General features: G+C 42.2%; 1 protein-coding gene across 4 annotated transcripts in view; it reads right to left on the reverse strand.

The window, feature by feature from the left end:
• Nucleotides 1-18,232, reverse strand: part of ASXL1 (ASXL transcriptional regulator 1) — a 78,980-nt gene that overhangs the window by 10,895 nt on the left and 49,853 nt on the right. For 3 of the 4 annotated variants that reach the window (XM_037497022.2, XM_037497029.2, XM_054697101.1), the window contains 8 exons: nt 6,697-6,817; nt 6,523-6,620; nt 5,807-5,900; nt 5,178-5,330; nt 3,778-3,941; nt 3,587-3,683; nt 1,113-1,218; nt 193-826 (listed from right to left, as the gene is read on the reverse strand). In XM_037497022.2, the coding sequence (XP_037352919.1) occupies nt 193-826; nt 1,113-1,218; nt 3,587-3,683; nt 3,778-3,941; nt 5,178-5,330; nt 5,807-5,900; nt 6,523-6,620; nt 6,697-6,817 (1,467 nt within the window). The remainder of the gene's footprint in view (nt 1-192; nt 827-1,112; nt 1,219-3,586; nt 3,684-3,777; nt 3,942-5,177; nt 5,331-5,806; nt 5,901-6,522; nt 6,621-6,696; nt 6,818-18,232) is intronic. The other variant, XM_054697097.1, reaches the window with a different exon arrangement.

Here is an 18,232-nt window from a genome sequence, read left to right on the forward strand (position 1 = left end):
GAAGAAGAACAGAAACTTATTTCCTTGATCATCAAAGTCTGGCTCAAGAATGACTCTCTTCGACAGGGCACTACATACACACATTAACAACAAGAGGCCCAGGGTTTTCTGTCCCTGCAAAGATTCCATATATCTCCTGACCCCCAGAGGAATCATGGTCCCAGGGCAGTCAAAATTCAAACAGCTTCCTACCCTGATGGGCGGGACTTTGGGCTCCTCTTTGGTGGGCTGTGGCTTTTCGGTGTAAACACTTTCAATTGTGTTACGAAAGGACTGACGATCTTCAAGCCGGGGCTTCTTTTCGGGAAAGGATGCAGAGGTCGCCTGCTCAAAGGATTTTCTCTTCTGATCCTTGGGCTCTTGATCCACAGTCTCCTGAGGCAAGCTGGGAATTCTATCTGGAGAAGAAGAGGCATGCACCAGATCCTCTGTTTCGGTCTGGATCTGGGAAGCCAGAGCTTCACCTGGGGATTCAAGACCCTCTGGGTTAGGTGCTGCAGAAGATGTTCCTGGCAGGTGGGGGCTGCCACCCTCTGGTGCATCAGTCTCAGCCTCCCCCTCCTTGTAGAGGGGAGTATCTGGGACCACAGACTGTGTGTCTTTTGCAATCCCTGTTTGTTCTGGTTCCTGCTTCTTGTACAGATTCCTCCTGGCTCTGGTTCGGAGATCTGGCCGAGAGCGTTTCTTGAAATGCCCATCTCGCTGGCGGGTGGCTGGACCACGCTGTGAACGTGCCGATTCTCCTGGGACACACAAATTACTCTTGATTTCAGTCTCCTCGCGGCCCACATTCTGCTGCAACGACTCTTCCTTGGTCAACCCCAATCTGCAAACCAAACTTACAGCATCAGTTACAGGCCAGAGAGAGCAAATTTACTTTATTTCCCTAAACGTATCCATAACAGTTATCTCAAAACAAAATAAATCTGCACGGTATATGACACTAATCAAAGAAAACATGTCAGCTTCCCTATGAATGGCACTCAGCGGAATAACCTAAGTCACTGCAATCTCCACATTCTCATACAATGTAAGCTGCATGACTTGGAGAACATCTACCACTATCTCCACCCACCGAAAGTCCAACTAGGACTCAGCACTAAGTGTCTTACTTCTGTCCATAGTAGTCTTCAAAGAACTTTTCTTTCCATTGTTCCACCTTCTTTTCCTTCTCCATTTCCTGTCGTATCCTGACTTGCATCTCATGAGTGAATTCACCTAAAGAGAAATAAAACTTTTGAAGTGCATGCATTCAGAACATTAATGTCGATCTTACAGAAAGCCAAATCTTGCAGTTATACCACATCAGGAGTTTTCAAAATACATGTGACTTCAGAGATTTTTTTTAAAAAAGATTTTATTTATTTATGCATACAAGAGCTGGGGTATAGGCCAGAGGTGCAGGGGGCGAAAGGATTCACCAGTGACAGAGTGAGCAGCACAGCAGGCAGATCTATTGAAATACACTGCTGGGGTTGAGCGCAGCGCTGTGAAGCTGTCCACAGCGTCTGCAGTGCCGGTTTGATGCATACCACAGCAGACCTCTCCTGTCTCGCCCGCTGCTCCCCTCAGCAGTGTACTTCGTCAGTCTTCCTGTTCTGTTCCCTGCTCTGTCTCTGGTGAATTCTCTCACTCTCCTGCGCATCTGTCCTGTACTCCGGTTCTAAGAAAGAGAGAGAGAGAGAGAGAGAGAGAGAGAGAGAGAGAGAGAGAGAGAGAGAGAGAGAGAGAGAGAGAGAGAGGAGAGAGGAGAAGGAAGGAGGAAGGAAGGAAGGAAGGAAGAAGAGAGGGACAGAAAGACAGAAAGAAAGAAAAAGAAAAGAAAGAAAAGAAAGAAAGAGGGGGAGAGAGAGAGAAAGAAAGGGGGAGAGAGAGAGAGAGAGAGGGAGGGAGGGAGGGAAGAAGGAAGGAAGGGAAAGGAAAGGGAAAAGAAAGGGAAAGGAAAGGAAAGGAAAAAAAGAAAGGAAAGACAGAAAAACAGAAAGAGAGAGAGAGAGACAGAGAGAGAGAGAGAGACAGACAGACATACACTGCTGGGGGAGCAGAGGGCGAGACAGGAGAGGTCTACTGCAACAAATGGACCAGTTCCCTGGCCAGGGATTGAACTTGTGCTGTAATGGCTGCGCATTGCTTCATAGTGCTGAGAATTAACCCATTTTACCACCTCAGGGAGGCCTTGGACATTTTTTTTTAACCCTCACCATCTTTTCACACTGGTCTGTCTCCTCCAGAGGCTATCTCACATGACAGACCAACACATCTATTATAAGGGAAATTGACTCTTCACTAGGGTAATTAAGCAACACATCAATCCAAAAAGCAAAACAAGGGCCTCCCTGGTGGCGCAAGGGGTTAAGCACCGCACTATGAAGCAATCCGCAGCCTCTGCAGCACCAGTTCGATCCCCAGCCAGCCAGGGAGCAACCCACACGGTGCAGCAGACCTCTCCTGTCTCGCCCGCTGCTCTCCTCAGCAGTGTATTTCAGTCAGTCTGCCTGTTCTGTTCCCCACTCTGTCTCTGGTGAATCCTCTCACCCCCCACATCTCTGGCCTGTACCCCAGCTCTTGTATGCATAAATAAATAAATCTTTAAAAAAAAAAAAAGCAAAACAATAAACAAAAGACCTATTCTTACTTTCTGTGCATAGAAAGTAACACAGCAGGCCTGGCTGCTTACCCTTAAGAAGGTCTGCTTAGCAGACTTACCTTTGGCTGACATCTGAGAACTTGATTTCAGGAGGGTTCCCACCTTCCCCTAAATTGATATGAATGGCTCACTGTGCCTAAGCTTTTTATGCAAATAAGACTGTTTATGGCAAGTACCTGCTTTCCTTTGGGGAATCTGGAATTTGGATGTGTGCCAGCTAGAGGTCCTGCATGATCAGTTCCCAAAGAAAACCCTGGGCACTAAGTTTTTAACAAGCTTCTGTGGTAGACAACACTTCACATGTGTTGTCACAACTCACTGCTGCAAGAATAAGTATATCTTGTGTGACACCACAAGGAGAGGATTTTGGAAGCTCACTCCTGAACTTCATTTCAGGTGTCTTTTCCCTTTACTGATTTTGCTATATAGTTTTTCATTCCAAGAATGTATAGCTCTGGGTATCACTACATACTGAGTCCACAAATCCTAGTCAATTACCAAACCTGAAGGGGGTGCCTTTGGGACCTCTCAACCCTTCCATGTAGCTTTCCTGCAAAACTAAGCTAACAATCATTCCAAGTGGCAATGTCCGACAAAACAGCACCTGGTAGTTTGCTGTGTAGTTCAATGCCACAGTGCACTTTCTTCCACCCATCTGGACAATGCCATGGTTACCAGAAAGATTATAATTTTAACGATGAAGAAGTGATGCAACACAGGAACATACAAATGAAATGAAAGCCCAAATACTCCCTAGCTTCATTAGCACTATGGAGCACAGTAATACCCATCACATTTATTAATTTTGTGAGGAAAGTCTGACTTATATTAAATACCCATTGGGGGAAAAAAGATGGAAAATGTATGGAATTTAAATGCCAGCAACACCACACATGGTAGTTACCTCTCTAGCCATCTGAGATGAGAAAGTCTACTCACCATCAGCCAGACGTTCCCGCCAGCTCTGAGCCGCATGGGTGAAAAACTCGTTGTTCAGTGCACTACTGCTAAGACGAAACAAGCCATCTGTCCCCACCTAGAAGGAGCAGGTAGAAAATCCAATAAGCAAATATAAGAAAGGAAAAGAAGCCTATCCATAAAGAAGCAAAGAGGAAGCCACCCAACTGCACCTGTCTGTCCACTTCTGGCAGGAGGAAGAGGAGCTGCTGCTGAAAGTGGGATGGCAGGGCGTGGAAAGTCCGAGAATTTATCAGGGCCCGGAGATTGGTGTTTACAAGAATGGACCCAGGCGTCTCAAAATCTATCTCTTCCCCTCTGTTGCGCTTCATTTGACCTGTGATTTTTGAAGCAGTAAGAAGCAAAATAAAGGTTTTTCAGCTTTTTAAATCATGATAGCAAATGCCAACTGAGGGAGAAATTTTGGTGGCAGCACCCAAGCTACCCAGAACTTATCTGCACACAATCTGCTCTATCGTTCAGTTCACTCTAATATACAATTATTCTTTTTAGAGTACTCTCATTGCCATCAAACCTAAGAGAAAATTTGGCCTTACATCCTTCCAGATAAGACTGTGCCATGCTGTGTCACAGCCTGAGGAGGACACTCTTCCCATAGAAAACCAGGCAAGGAGGCAAACTCTCAGCTTCCCTCCAAAGTTGGAGGACAGGTTACAAAAGCCAACTGGAGAAATGATAGAAGTTGTCTAAAAGCATATCTTGTTAGCGTACTATAGAAAAAGTCTGAAGACTTCTATAAATGGGCTGAAGAGGTATCTCCATGTCCAAAGGGACTTAAGAGTTGTTTCAAGTCTACTGGAGTATCAATACTTCTCAAAAGTCACTACACGTTAGTTTTATGTGGAAAAAAAATTCTATTAGAGACCTGCAAGACCTTAGACTGAGCATTACTGATGGGGTAGAAAAGCATTAAGACAATAAAACTAGTTCCCACTCAGGCAATGGTTTATTCAAATTTTCAGGATCCAAGGCTAGTCGTCTTCATGGCTTCATGTGGCCTATCTACAAGTAACTGCCATGTAGGCTTTGAGATGTAAATCCTGAAATAGCAAGCATCATACTAGCCTTGTAAATAATAGCCCTGTGTGGGAGGTGCAGGCTACTGAATTTGCTTGTATCCCCAAAATTCCCCATTGGCTCCCATTCAACATACTGACTAGTTTTTAAAAAAGGGCATCTGACATAGACTACAGATGTTGAGAACCAGTGTGGCAGGATACTACCAAAGAAAGAAATCCAATTTGGAATTCTTCACTGAGAAACTCAGAAGCCATTTCACTCACTTGAACACTTACTATGACCAAGGCAGCATGGGCTAGGACCTTTTGGGGGACATACAAAGAGTGATGTGGCACCATCTCTGCCCACAAGTCTTTCAGTCTAGCAGAGATCTATACATGACATAATCAAAATACAAGTAAAAACAAAAAATGGAGGGCCACCCAAGAAGTAAAAAGAAAGTGATAAAGGAAGTGGAGAAGACACCATCTTCCTACTAGGCCTGTAGGGGCCCCCCCTTTACAGGCAGAGAAATGAGTGCCAAGCCACTCACCTGTGGCTGGCTTCCGGAAGCCTCTCAGGAGCGGGGCAGGGTCCCGGGCGACCTCGGCCTGGCCACGAATAGCAGCGCTGCCCAGGGCCAGAGAGCCGCTGCTGCTGCTGGACGGGCTGCCGCTCTCGCCATCGGCGTGGCGGCCCGAGAACCCTGAAGGCACAGCATTCCACTGGTCAAAAGTATCCATGCCGCGCCCATGGCTCTCAGATAAGCTTACTTCTCCCAGCTCTCCCTGAGATGCTGCCAGCAATACCGGGGGCTTCCAAAGCCCAATCTCTGGCTGTCAGGATCACCACCTCATGGGCTGGCTTTAAAATATCATGTAAGAATGCCAAACTGCAGTCTTAGTTTGTATAGCATTAAAGCATTGTACAGCACATTTTACACAGCACCTGCATAACCCTCCATACAATCCTCACAACTGCCCTGTGAGGCAAAGGGGAGAGCATAACAGAGCCTAGCACTGGAACCTAGGTCAGGTCTCACCACCACAGCATGCTGCCTGCCAGAGGAGGATGTCCTGACTCTACTGGCACCATACTACCTAGGTCAGAAACCACTGCCACAGGGAGGCAAGGTCCTCAGGACCTGTGGAAGAACCATCACGGTCACGAGTTTACACATACCTGATGCAGATTCCAGGTGGGCCCCGTTTACCTTCAGAGGTGTCAGAACAACTCGAGGCAGCATCACCCCAGTCTTTTTCTTTTGCTTGTTTCCCTATATGTCCCCAAGGAATACATAAAGAGCCCGAGTCACTTCGGAGCCACAACTCCAGCCCTCTTCACCATGCCTCCATCTACTCTCTTGTGAAACAGAGCTCCTATTCAGCCAGCTTGAACCTGCTGAGCAGCACTGACTAATGTTAGTGAGCCAGGTGCTGACCACTGTGCCAAGCATCACCCTCAGCTGAAGAATGTATTGTCATTCCTAATTTTATAGATAATGAATCTGCCCAAGGGTCCAAAGCTAGTGAGTGACAGGGCCATTAATTCCAACTGCTGACTCACAGGCTTGCATTCCCCTCACTCCACACTAAGCTACACTTCTCCATGGATGTTCAATGTGTTCATTGTAAGTACAAACAAACTATCCACCATGGTAGAGAGAAAAAACAATCACTCTGTTTGCTCTCAGATCTACTGCTTATTTTTCCCACAGTCCATTTTTAAATGGTACTGGCAGACACCAAACTGACTTTCTCCACTCTTTAAATACATTCACAGTCAACTGCAAAAGGAGAAGAATCTTAATCCTGGGGCTGGTCTTATTTATTCTCCCTGCCCACCTGTCCTCTTCCCCGCCTCCCCACCACATATTCATCATCAACTCTCCTCCCTACCTGTGTGGAAACTCTGTAGCTGTCCCTGGGATTGGAAAGAGGCCGGCTCTGAGATTCTGTAGAACAAGATGCATTTGAAGATGTTTCATCAAGAGACACTAGAAGAAAGGGATACAGAGGTCAGTTTCCAGCAACTGCTTATGGCTCCTCGCCCGTCTTGTTAAGGGCACTTACCATCATTTTCACCACTCACAGTGCTGGCTTCATTAGACCCACAGCTCTCCACATCAGCTGTGTCCTCTGTCTCCTCTCCTTCTACTGCAGATGGATTGCGAGACCATTGCAGGGCATCCTTCTGTAACAGCAAGGCACAACTCAGGTGAACAAAACCCTACAAATCCTGTAAGTACAGCAGTCATTTCTAAATATGTATTGCTTTTGGAACAGACTACTAAGTTCCTAACCCTTTCTAACTGACCTCTGTCTCAGTAAGTTCTTTTCATACATAAAGTTCTTTTCTTACATAAAGACATATAATTTTGCATTCACTCATTCATTATATAGTTACGGGATAGCTCCTACAAGGTACATCATGATATCTCCTGATTGGGGGAGGAGGGAAGAGGCATGGAAGGTAGAGAAACAGGAGTCTGCCCCCAAAGAGTTCAATTGAGATGGTTAAAAAAATCAGATCCATCATAGTAACACAATGCAGTGATAGAAGGAGGTATGAGCTGTGGCAGCCCAGAAGGGCGGGCATCTAACTCCTGGAATTGGAGGGTAAAAAGCATGGAAATACAGAAAAGTAAGTAAGAATCAGGGAGGTACTTTGGAGGTAAAGCTCCAAGGAGATAGGTTGAGTTGAATTTCAGAAATTAGCTAGTACACAGATGCAAAGGCAGTGGGGGAAAGGGAGTTCTAGCTAGTGAGATGAACAAAGTGGAAGAATATCCTAAAACTCAAGGAAAATGTAATTTCAGTAGGAGTAGGAGGCAAGAAAGATGATAAAGACACTGAGCTTAGGGAGTAAGATTTTTTTTTAAAGATTTATTTATTTATTTATTTATTTATTTACAGGGGCATGTTTTATTTATTTGTTTGTTTGTTTTGTTTATACAAGCACTGGGTACAGTCAGGAGCGCGGGAGGGTGAGAGAATTCACCAGAGCCAGAGCGGGGAGCAGAGCAGGCAGCAGGAGAGCAGCCAGGGATTGAACCGGCGCCGCAGAGGCCACGGGCAGCTTCGCAACCCAGCGCTCAACCGCTGCGCCACCGGGGAGGCCCAAGATTTATTTATTTTTATACAAGAACCGGGGTACAGGCCAGATGCGCAGGAGGGTGAGAGTATTCACCAGAGACAGAGCAGGGAACAGAACAGGCAGACTGATGAAATACACTGCGGAGGGGAGCAGCGGGCGTGACAGGAGAGGTCTGCTGCACCATGTAGGACCCTTGCCAGCTGACCAGCCGGGATCAAACCGACGCTGCAGAGGCTGCGGACAGCTTCACAGTGCGGCGCTCAACCGCCTGCGCCACCAGGGAAGGCCCAAGATTTTTTTTTTTTAATTCTTATTCATGTATACATACAAGAACTGGGGTACAGGCTAGAGAGGATTCACCAGAGATAGAGTGGGGAGCAGAACAGGCAGATCTACTGAAATACACTGCTGAGGGAGCACTGGGTAAAACAGGAGAGGTCTGCTGTGCCATGTGGGTCAGCTCCCTGGCCAAGGATTGAACTCATGCAGCAGTGGCTGGTGATAGCTAGATAATGCTGAGACTTTAACCCCTGTGCCACCAGGGAGGCCCAGGGATTAAGATTTTGATTCTTTCAGAGTTCCTGAAAAATATCAATCAGGGGAATGGTCTGAGTATTAGGCGTTTCATTCTGGCAACCATGGGAAGGAGGTATGAAGGCAGAAGAGTTACTACGATAGAAGTTTCCAGTGAAAACGATGAACTAAAGTAAGATAGCAAAAAACAAGGTTAGAATGCAGACTTCCCTTCAATTTCAACCCCCAGCACATGCTTCCCAGAGTCTCACAAAATTAGACTTCATCTATTTCCCAGGAAAACTTAGGAGCTACTTCATGCCTCAGAACTAGGAAGGAGTATAAATTAATATTGTGAGAGGAAATCAGAAGAGATGAATTGGGGCAGGGATGTCTTCTTTCAATAAAAGTACATGAAGTATACAAAGTATATAAGCATAAAAAGTATATACATGAAGTATACAAAGTACATGAAGTATATAAAATCATGATTCTACCTCTTCCAGATACAGCAGAGATTTATGAGGAAAATACACAAAAATCTAATATCAATTTCCTGGGCCCCTTGACATACTATATTGAGTTTTTTTTTTTTTTTTTTAAGATTTATTTATGCATACAAGAGCTGGGGTACAGGCCAGAGATGCGAGCGGTAAGAGGAGCCACCAGAAACAGACTGGGGAACAGAACAGGCAGACTTGACTGAAACACACTGCTGAGGGGAGCAGTGGGCAAGTCAGGAGAGGTCTGCTGTGCCATGTGAGTAGCTCCCTGCCCGGCCGGGGATCAAACTGCTGCAGAGGCTGCAGATTGCTTCCTAGTGCGGTGGTTAACCCCTTGCGCCACCAGGGAGGCCTTCACTATATTAAGTTTTAATAGATTTATTTTCACTACCTTAAACTCCAAATCATGCTGATTTTAATAAAGAATAATGCTTTTTAGATTCATATCTCTCTTCTCCACTGGCCACAAATGTTTCTCAGAATCAAAGCCTAAAGAATATATTTAGTATTAATCTTGCAATTATGCTTATCAACTAACACGTTCTTGGAAAGATGCAACAAATTTATTTTCTAAATCTCATGAGCAAACTAAGTTACTCATTAATGAAAGAAGAGTTCTATTACATTGGCAAAAATGAACCCAAAAGTGGGGCCTTCCTTGTGGCGCAGGGATTAAAGACAGTGCTGTCAAACTATCACCAGCCACTGCAGCACACGGCACAGCAGACCTCTCCTTATTTGCCCGCTGCTCCCCTCAGCAGTGTATTTCAGTAGATCTGACTGTTCTGCTCCCCATTCTGTCTCTGGTGAATCCTTTCACACACAAACCCCCAGCTCTGGCTTATACCCCACTTCTTGTAAGCATAAATAAATCTTAAAAAAAAAAAAAGACCCCAAAATGACCCATGGCAAGAGCATGGGGAAATTACGCATACATTGTTGGTGAGAATGAAGATGGTATCAAAAGTTCACACTGCCAATGGGGAAGTAAACTACAAGCAAAAATCTAAAACACATACTATAGTTTTTAACCCAATACTTCTAAGATTTTCATAGGACATGAAAAGCATTAATCCTTAAAATCTATGTTAAAATTAAGATCCTCCATTCAACAAAAGACAACATTAATGGAGTAAAAAAGGCAAGTTAGGTAGAGTTGAGGAAGAATGTGCAACTCTTTTAACCAATCGAGAACTTGTATGAAGACTACATGAATCAATAAGAAAAAAAAGCAATCCAGAAGAAAAACAGACGAAAGACATGAATTAGGCACTATACCAAACAGGATATCCAAATGGCCAACAATTATATAAAAAGGTATTTAATTTCAAAGACATAAAACAATGAAAATTAAAACCACAATGAGGTATCAGCACATCCACAGTGGCTCAAGTCAAGGTTTAATAATACTAAATAGTGCTAATGAGGATATGGAATAGGTATACCAAAACTGAACCCTTTGATAATATAGTTTCGCATAATCTGGTATAGTTAAAGATACAAATATCCTATGATTCAGCAAAGCCAGAGGTTTGGATTGCCTAGAGATGTACATGTGTAGGGCCTCCCCGGTGGCACAGCGGGTTGAATGCCGCGCTGTGAAGCTGTCTGCAGCCTCTGCAGCACGGGTTCGATATCCATCCAGCCAGCCAGGGAGATTCCCACATGGCGCAGCAGACCTCTCCTGCCTTGCCGGCTGCGCCCCTCAGCAATGTCTTCCATCCATCTGCCTGTTCTGCTTCCCACTCTGTCTCAGGTGAATTCTCTCACACTCCCATGGCTGTGACTATACCCCAGTTCTTGTACAAATAAATAAATCTTTAAAAAAAAAAAAAGAAGTACATGTGTATACACACACATCGGGAAGCACATCCAGATGTTCATGGCAGCATCATTTGTAATCGGGCTATAAAAACCGAAGTGCCCATCATCAAAATAAATACATGGTAGTGCATTAAATGGATATTATATAATTAATGACCTATAGTTACTCATAATATGATGAATCTTAAAAACAAAATATTAAACAAAAGCCAGATAAAAGACTGCATACTGTAATGATTCCATTTGTATAAGGTGGAAAAACTGGAGAAGCAAACACAAGTGGGAAATAAAGAAAAACAAACAAAAAAAACTTCCATAAAGTCAGAACAGTAGTTACCTTTAAGGGGAAAGAAGGGATGGTGATTGGGAAAGGATACTCAGGGGGCTCCTGGCTGCTGACCATATTCAATGTCTTGATCTGAGTGGCAATTACAAGGGTGTTTATTTTCTAATAACTCATCAAGCTGAACATGTGTTCTATGTATTTTACTGTCTCGTATTTCTACAATAAAAAGTTTAAAAACAAATCATTACAGTATTTCCATCTAGAAATACTACCATAGAGAGACACTTGAAATAAAGCTAAGGAGAAATACTGACACAGCAAATGAATTAACCAGTTAACTATACTGTATGATTCCACCGTAAGATGAAAATTATGCGAATGTGTTTACATGCGCAAATGGCCAGAGAAACATTCCCTAAAGTGTGAGCCACCTAGAGGTGTTGGAGATGAGTACTTCCTTTTTGATTTGGGGTATTTTCTACAGTTAACTTACAATGTTTTGTTTTGTTTATGATCAAGAAAATAACATTTAAAAGGAAAACAGGGTACCAAGCGCCAACAGCTAAGTAAAATGTCCTTCCTCTAGGTTCCATAGTCTAATTGCAAATCTCATTAAACAAACAAAAATACTGCCAGCTTGTTTGCAATTCGAACAAATAAACAGATTTCTAAAGCCATACATTTCCAGTAAAAAGCAAACAACAAAACTCTGCAATTGAAAGAAATGTAACAAGAAAATGAAAACAAGACTTGCAATTCTAATTCTACACTTTTAAAGATAGTTACTTTTTCCATACAAATGCGAGGCTTTGAACTTTTTGTAATTCCCAAATGATAAGAAGTCTGACAAAAATGAAATGGGCTACTGAAAATTGTAAGGACCAGAAAATATGCCCTAGGATGTGAGACTAAATTTTTTCAAGGATATTTTCCATCAACAAGTTTTTTTTTTTAAGATTTACTTATTCATTCATTCATTCATTCATTCATTCATTCATTCATTCATTCATTCAAGCACTGGGTACAGTCAGAAGCACGGGAGGGCGAGAGAATTCACCAGAGCCAGAGCGGGGAGCAGAGCAGGCAGAAGGACCGAAGTACACTGCTGAGGGGAGCAGCGGGCAGCAGGAGAGGTCTGCGGGCCATGTGGGACCCGGTGGCCAGGGATCGAACCAGCACTGCAGAGGCCGCGGGCAGCTTTGCAACCCAGCGCTCAACCGCTGCGCCACCGGGGAGGCCCCCATCAACAAGTTTTTAAGAAAAATTAACAGGCAAGGCCCTTCATGGAGTCTGAAAATAAAATGCTTTGAAAGACTCTTGGGATATTTGAATGTGAACTGCATAGTAGATACTAGGGTGGCATTAATGTTAAATTTCTGGGTGTGATAACTGTCTTGTGCTTATGCAGATGAATGCCCTTGTGTTCTTCCCTTATTTTTCAAAAACTGAGGTATAAATACAGAGTAAAATGCATAGATCTTAAATATATCATTTGGTGAGTTTTGACAAATGCAAGATACTGAACATTTCCAACACCACTAAAAATTTCCTTGTGTCCTTTCCTGTTCTATCAGTCCCCACTCTACACTGCCCCTTCCATCCCACTAAGACTATGGTTGTTCCAATTTCTGTCACTGAAAATCTGTTCTTGGTCTTCATGTAAGTAGAATCAGATGGTATGTGTGTTTTCCGCTTGGCATCTTTAGCTCAATCTACTATTTATGAGATTCATTTGTCCGTGCATCAGTAGTTCGGTATTTGTTACTGAAGAGTAGTATATTCATATAAAACCTTTTATCTAATATTCTCATATTGAAATACATTATGGGTTATTTCCACATTTGTTATGTTACTACGAACATTCTTATACACAACTTTTTATGGACAAGTTTTCATTTCTCTTGAGTAAAAACCTAGAAGTAGAATTGCTGGGATTGGAAAGATGAACTTTTTTAACTTTATTATTAAAAAATCAAAACAAAAATCTCTCTCCTGCCCACCTGTGACTGTGACTATGCAGGTGCCTCTTTTTCCTTTTCCTAACAAACTGTCCTTTTAAAATTAAAAAATAAATAAATAAATAAATAAAAAGCCTGTCAAACATTTGAGATTCACACGCCCAACAGCACTCTATCAAAGTTCCAGTTGCTCTATAACCTCATCAACATTTGGTGTTTTAAGTCATATTATAGCCATTCTAGTCAGAGGGCAATGGAACCTCACTTGTTGGTTGTAATTTCTACTTTCCTGTGACTAAAATAGTGAACACTTTTTTACATGTTTGTTGTCCATTTTTGTGTATTTTTTGAAGTATCTATTCAACTCTTTTGCTTATTTTTAAATTTTTTTTTGAAGATCTTTTGTTTTTATTTATTTATGCATAGAAGAATTGGTGTAGGCCAGAGGTGCAGGGGTTGAGAGTATCACCAGAGACAGAGTGGAAAGCAGAACAGGAGGATCTACTGAAATATACTGCTCAGATGAGCAGTGGGCAGGAGAGACAGGAGAGGCCTGCTGCGCCATATGTGGGGTTAGCTCCGTGGTTGGGGATCAAACTCTGGCCTCAAGCTGCAGTGGTGATATCGTGATAGCACTGAGACTTAGGAGGCCCTTCTGCTCATTTTTTAATGGAGCTATTTGTCTTTGGATTAAGAGGTACCAGTAATTATTGTCGACAGAAGTGTGGGAATGAAAATGGGAGAACTACTGGTTGGAAGTCTGAACAAGACACCTCAAAGTCCCTTGTCTCCAAATAATCAGGCAATATTCTTTCTGCAGCTCCCGATTTCTATTCTGGGGAGGGAGGTGCCACACTAAACAGAGGCAGTAAGTCAAAGACCATGTACAAGATGGTGATACCAACAGCCTTCCCCAACTTGGCTCTCATAAATTCTCCAAACTGTGGTAGTCCTATGACCTTAACTCCAGTCTACTCTCAGCTAGCTGGCCAGAGATGAGAGGATTTTCTCTTCTTGGAAAAAGTGAGAAAACAGCTTCAGACACAGATATAATTGAGAGATTAAAAAAAAAAAAACCAAAAAACCACAACAAAACCCATCTGAGCACCCACTATCACAGTCAACAAGTAGTGTCCACAAGCAGAGAAGCCATCAAGTCTCTCATTGTGAATGACTGCCAGATATTTTAGCACAAAGGTTATTATGAAAGACAGCTACCAAAATAAGCAAAAAGGAATTGAAAGGAAACAATGAAGATTCACAGTGAATGTTCTCAGAGAGTTCCAAGTACAGAGTGCTATTTTTTTTTTAATGAAGGAATACCAGAGAAAATGAGCAATCTGTAAGAAATTAAAAGCGAGGTACCAACTCCCATCTCCCCAATCCCCCCCCCCAAAACAGCAGCAACAGGCCTCCCTGGTGGCGCAAGGGGCTAAGCACCACACTATGAAGCAATCCACAGCCTCTGCAGCACGAGTTTGATTCCCGGCGGGCCAGGGAGCTACTCACATGGCACAGCAGACCTCTCCTGTCTCGCCCACTGCTCCCCTCAGCAGTGTGTTTCAGTCAGTCTGCCTATTCTGTTCCCCACTCTGTCTCTGGAGGGTCCTCTCACCCCCCGCATCTCTGGCCTGTATCCCAGCTCTTGTATGCATAAATAAATCAATCTTAAAAAAAAAAAAAAAAAAAAAAAACCAGCAGCAACACCAACTAGGTTACTTCCCAGAGAAGTGACCCCTGCCTCAAAAAAGAAAATAGACTCTATCAATAAAGACCTATATCCAAGCGAACAGAAGTACCAGGAAGGGAAAATAAAAAAGACAAAAATATACTAAGTTTTCAAAATGAAAAGACCAGCATTTCCAGGTTTATTTTTTTTTTAAGATTTATTTATTTTTATTTATACAATAGCTGTGGTACAAGCCAGATGCACGGGAGGGTGAGAGGATTCACCAGAGACAGAGTGGGGAGCAGAACAGGCAGACAGACCAAAAGCACTGCTGAAGGGAACAGTGGGCAAGACAGGAGAGGTCTGCCGCGCCATGTGGGAATCTCCCTGGCCAGCCAGGAATCAAACCGGCACTGCAGAGGCTGTGGACAGCTTCACAGCGCAGCGCTCAACCTGCTGCACTACCGGGGAGGCCCCCCCAAGTTTCCAGGTTTAATAAAACAAAATGCCCAGCATAATGAATGAAAAAGATCTATTTCACAACACCACACAATAAAATTTCAGAATATAACATAGAAAAAGATTCTAAAATTTTCTAGTTCAAGAGAACACATCATATACAAAGGAATGAGAATGGCACTGTACTTCTCAAGAGCAGTTTTGGAAAATGTGATGGAATTCAGGTTCAAATAAATAAGAGGGGGTCAAATAATAATGAGAGATATCAGGGTCAAATAATAATGAGAGAGAAAAACATGTAGAATCTCAATTTACTGCTTGTATACCTATTTTCAGAAGTAATTGGAGGATATGTATTACATAACTAATACATGAGATTATGTATTAGTGGCATGAGATTTAACAAGAAGATAAAACACAATAGAAAGGTGAAGAGAATTGTCAAGATGAGGCTAAGTGGTAGTCCCACAAAAATATTAGCCATGTCAAACAAGGTAACCAACTTGCCCCAGTGTGCCCGGAGAGTCCCAGTTTCAGCACTTAAAGTCCTGCATCCTAAAAATTCCTCAGTCCTGGGCAAACCAGAGTGACTGGCCACCCTATAATCATACAGGGATCAAGAGAAAGAAGAGCTCTAGGAGTAACCTTCAAAAAGAACAATCAAACTGATGTGTTTGACCATATAAAGGAGTTTTACAGCCCTTTAACAGCATCTGGCTTCGTTTTTTTCTGTTTGTAATCCATTTTGTTTTTTATTCCTCATCTTTTTTGTTTTATTTATTTTTAAGTATGTGAAATATAAGGGGTTATAAAAGTTACATAAGATGTTCCACTCAGGCCTCCCCAGTGGCGCAGTGGTTGAGCGCTGGGTTGTGAAGCTGCCCGCAACCTCTGCAGCGCTGGTTCGATTCCCGGCTGCTCCCCGGCCACTGGAGGAGGGTCCCACATGGCGCGCAGACCTCTCCTGCTGCCCGCTGCTCCCCTCAGCAGTGTACCCCAGTCCTTCTGCCTGCTCTGCTCCCCGCTCTGGCTCTGGTGAATTCTCTCACCCGCGCTTCTGACTGCACCCAGTGCTTGTATAAATAAATAAATAAATCTTTTATTAAAAAAAAAAAAAAAAAAGTTACACTCAGAGAAATGACATTGGCCACCCATCCCCCATCTCTTCCTACTCTCCCTGTAAACTTTCTACTCCTTTCCTTCCAATACCCTCTTAGGAAACCAATCTTGTAAATTTCTGGTCTATTCTTTTTTTCCCAAATACAATACAATATACATTTTATTTCTTCCTCACCCTTAGACAAAAGAAACTTGCCTGACCTAGCTATTATTTTGCACTTCAAGTTTTTCACTTAACTGAACATCCTGGAAATCATGGCACAGCTAATTTAATCTTCATTATCTCTGTTGCATAATATTCCATGACGTACCATAGTTTATGCAACTACTCCTCCATGTACTGGATATTTGGATGGCTTTTAATAATTTGCAAATTAGAAACACGACTGCTTTGAATGACCCTGTGAACCTGTACTTTTGTATAGCTGAAGGTGTATCTTCAGAATAAATTCTTGAGGTGAAAATGTGGGGTCAAAAGGTGTAGATGCAGGGCCTCCACTGGTGGCGCAGCGGTTGAGCGCTGGGCTAGCCTCTGCAGCGCCAGTTCATTTTCCAGCCACCAGCGAGGGTCCCACCAAAAAAAACACACACAAAAAAAGGTGTAGATGCAAGTGTAATTTTGTTAACAGTGCCAGATTCCCCTCAGGAAAAAGCTGTCCAATTTGTGTTCCTAATAGCAATGTATGAGAGTGCCTGTTTTCCCAGAGTTTTGAAAAGACTTTTAATTTTTTTTCTAATATGTATTTCAAATGACTAACATAACCACACTGAAATAGGAGCAGTGGCCCAACTTAACTCTTGAACACAGTATTTTTAACTATGTAAACTTGGGCTATTAAATAAATGAACTGTAAACAAATAATGAGCTTCAGTTAAATTTGTTTTTCAGTGTAACAGACTTGCAACCCTGAAACTATTAGAAATTTTTTCTAGAACTGAGAGACACAAAGTAGATCATGAAACCAGGTTTTCTCACTGTTGGCAAAACTGTGGAAGAGGGTAAAGCTAGAATGAACCTTCTAAGAGATTGGAAATGAAGACAGCAGTATAAACCAACATCTGTAAAGATAGACAAATACAGAGACAGAGGTGTGTACATATACTTTTCTAAACTAAAAGGATCCAGAGCTTCCTGGGAAGATGGCTAACTCCAGAGCAGGGGCTGGAAAAATACATGCTAAATCCAGAGTCTGCAGGGCCAGAAAGTAGGTAAATAAAGTGTTCAGGAATGAAGAGGATATGTTAGGAGAACCCAAAAGCAAGAAAGGGAAGTTCCAATGGTCAACTCTACAATTTTAAGTTAGTTAATAATGACAGTAACAGATAACTAAGTAATAAATTATCTATAAATTCATAAAGAAAATAAATGGGTGAGAAAGGAAGGTTCTTATAAGTAGAATGCCAATTAATAATGAATGGTAGAATTTTAAAAGTCACACTACAACCATCAGAATAATAACTGTACCAGGCAAGAATCACTTCTCAGTGGATGCTAAAATTAGTGGTTAAAAGTTTGACACTACATAGTCTCAAATTATCTCTTCACAAAATACTTATTATTTATAGTGGAGAAACATGGGAGACACTACCTTAACTAAATGACTGAAGTTATCACTATCAGAAATCAGACAAATGGGATCACTTGTCTCCTAATACAAAGCACTGAAAAGGACAACATAATTTCTGAGATATTCCTGTCACATATATATCACTTGAATCGACTAATGAAAAAACATCAGACAAACCCAAACTAGGAACTCTCTAGAAAATAAATGCCCTGCACTCTTAAAGGAAATGGAAGAGATTTAACAAACGTATTACATATGATCCAGGACTAAATGGAACCTCAATGAGAGCTTTCTAAATTTTAAAATAAGCATTAGTCAAACAGGTAAAATTTGAATGAAGTAAGTAGGTTAGACAGCAAGAAGTACTATATCAATGTTAATTCTTTGATTTTGATAATTACATGTGGTTATAAAAGAGAATTTCCTTGTTTTTAGTAAGTATTTAGGGTAAAGGGCATTATAGCTACAATTTACTCTGATATACAATAAAATACATGTAGAAAGAGAATAAAATATCAAAAATTATATAAAAATTAAGATTTTTTAAAAAGTCTATTTATATATGCAAAAGCAAAAAACCTGGCAAACAAAATTTAGAAACTATTTTCACATA

The sequence above is a fragment of the Talpa occidentalis genome, unplaced genomic scaffold, assembly GCF_014898055.3.
Source record: "Talpa occidentalis isolate TD23 unplaced genomic scaffold, MPIMG_talOcc4v2.1 talOcc4.10, whole genome shotgun sequence".
Lineage (NCBI taxonomy): Eukaryota > Metazoa > Chordata > Mammalia > Eulipotyphla > Talpidae > Talpa > Talpa occidentalis.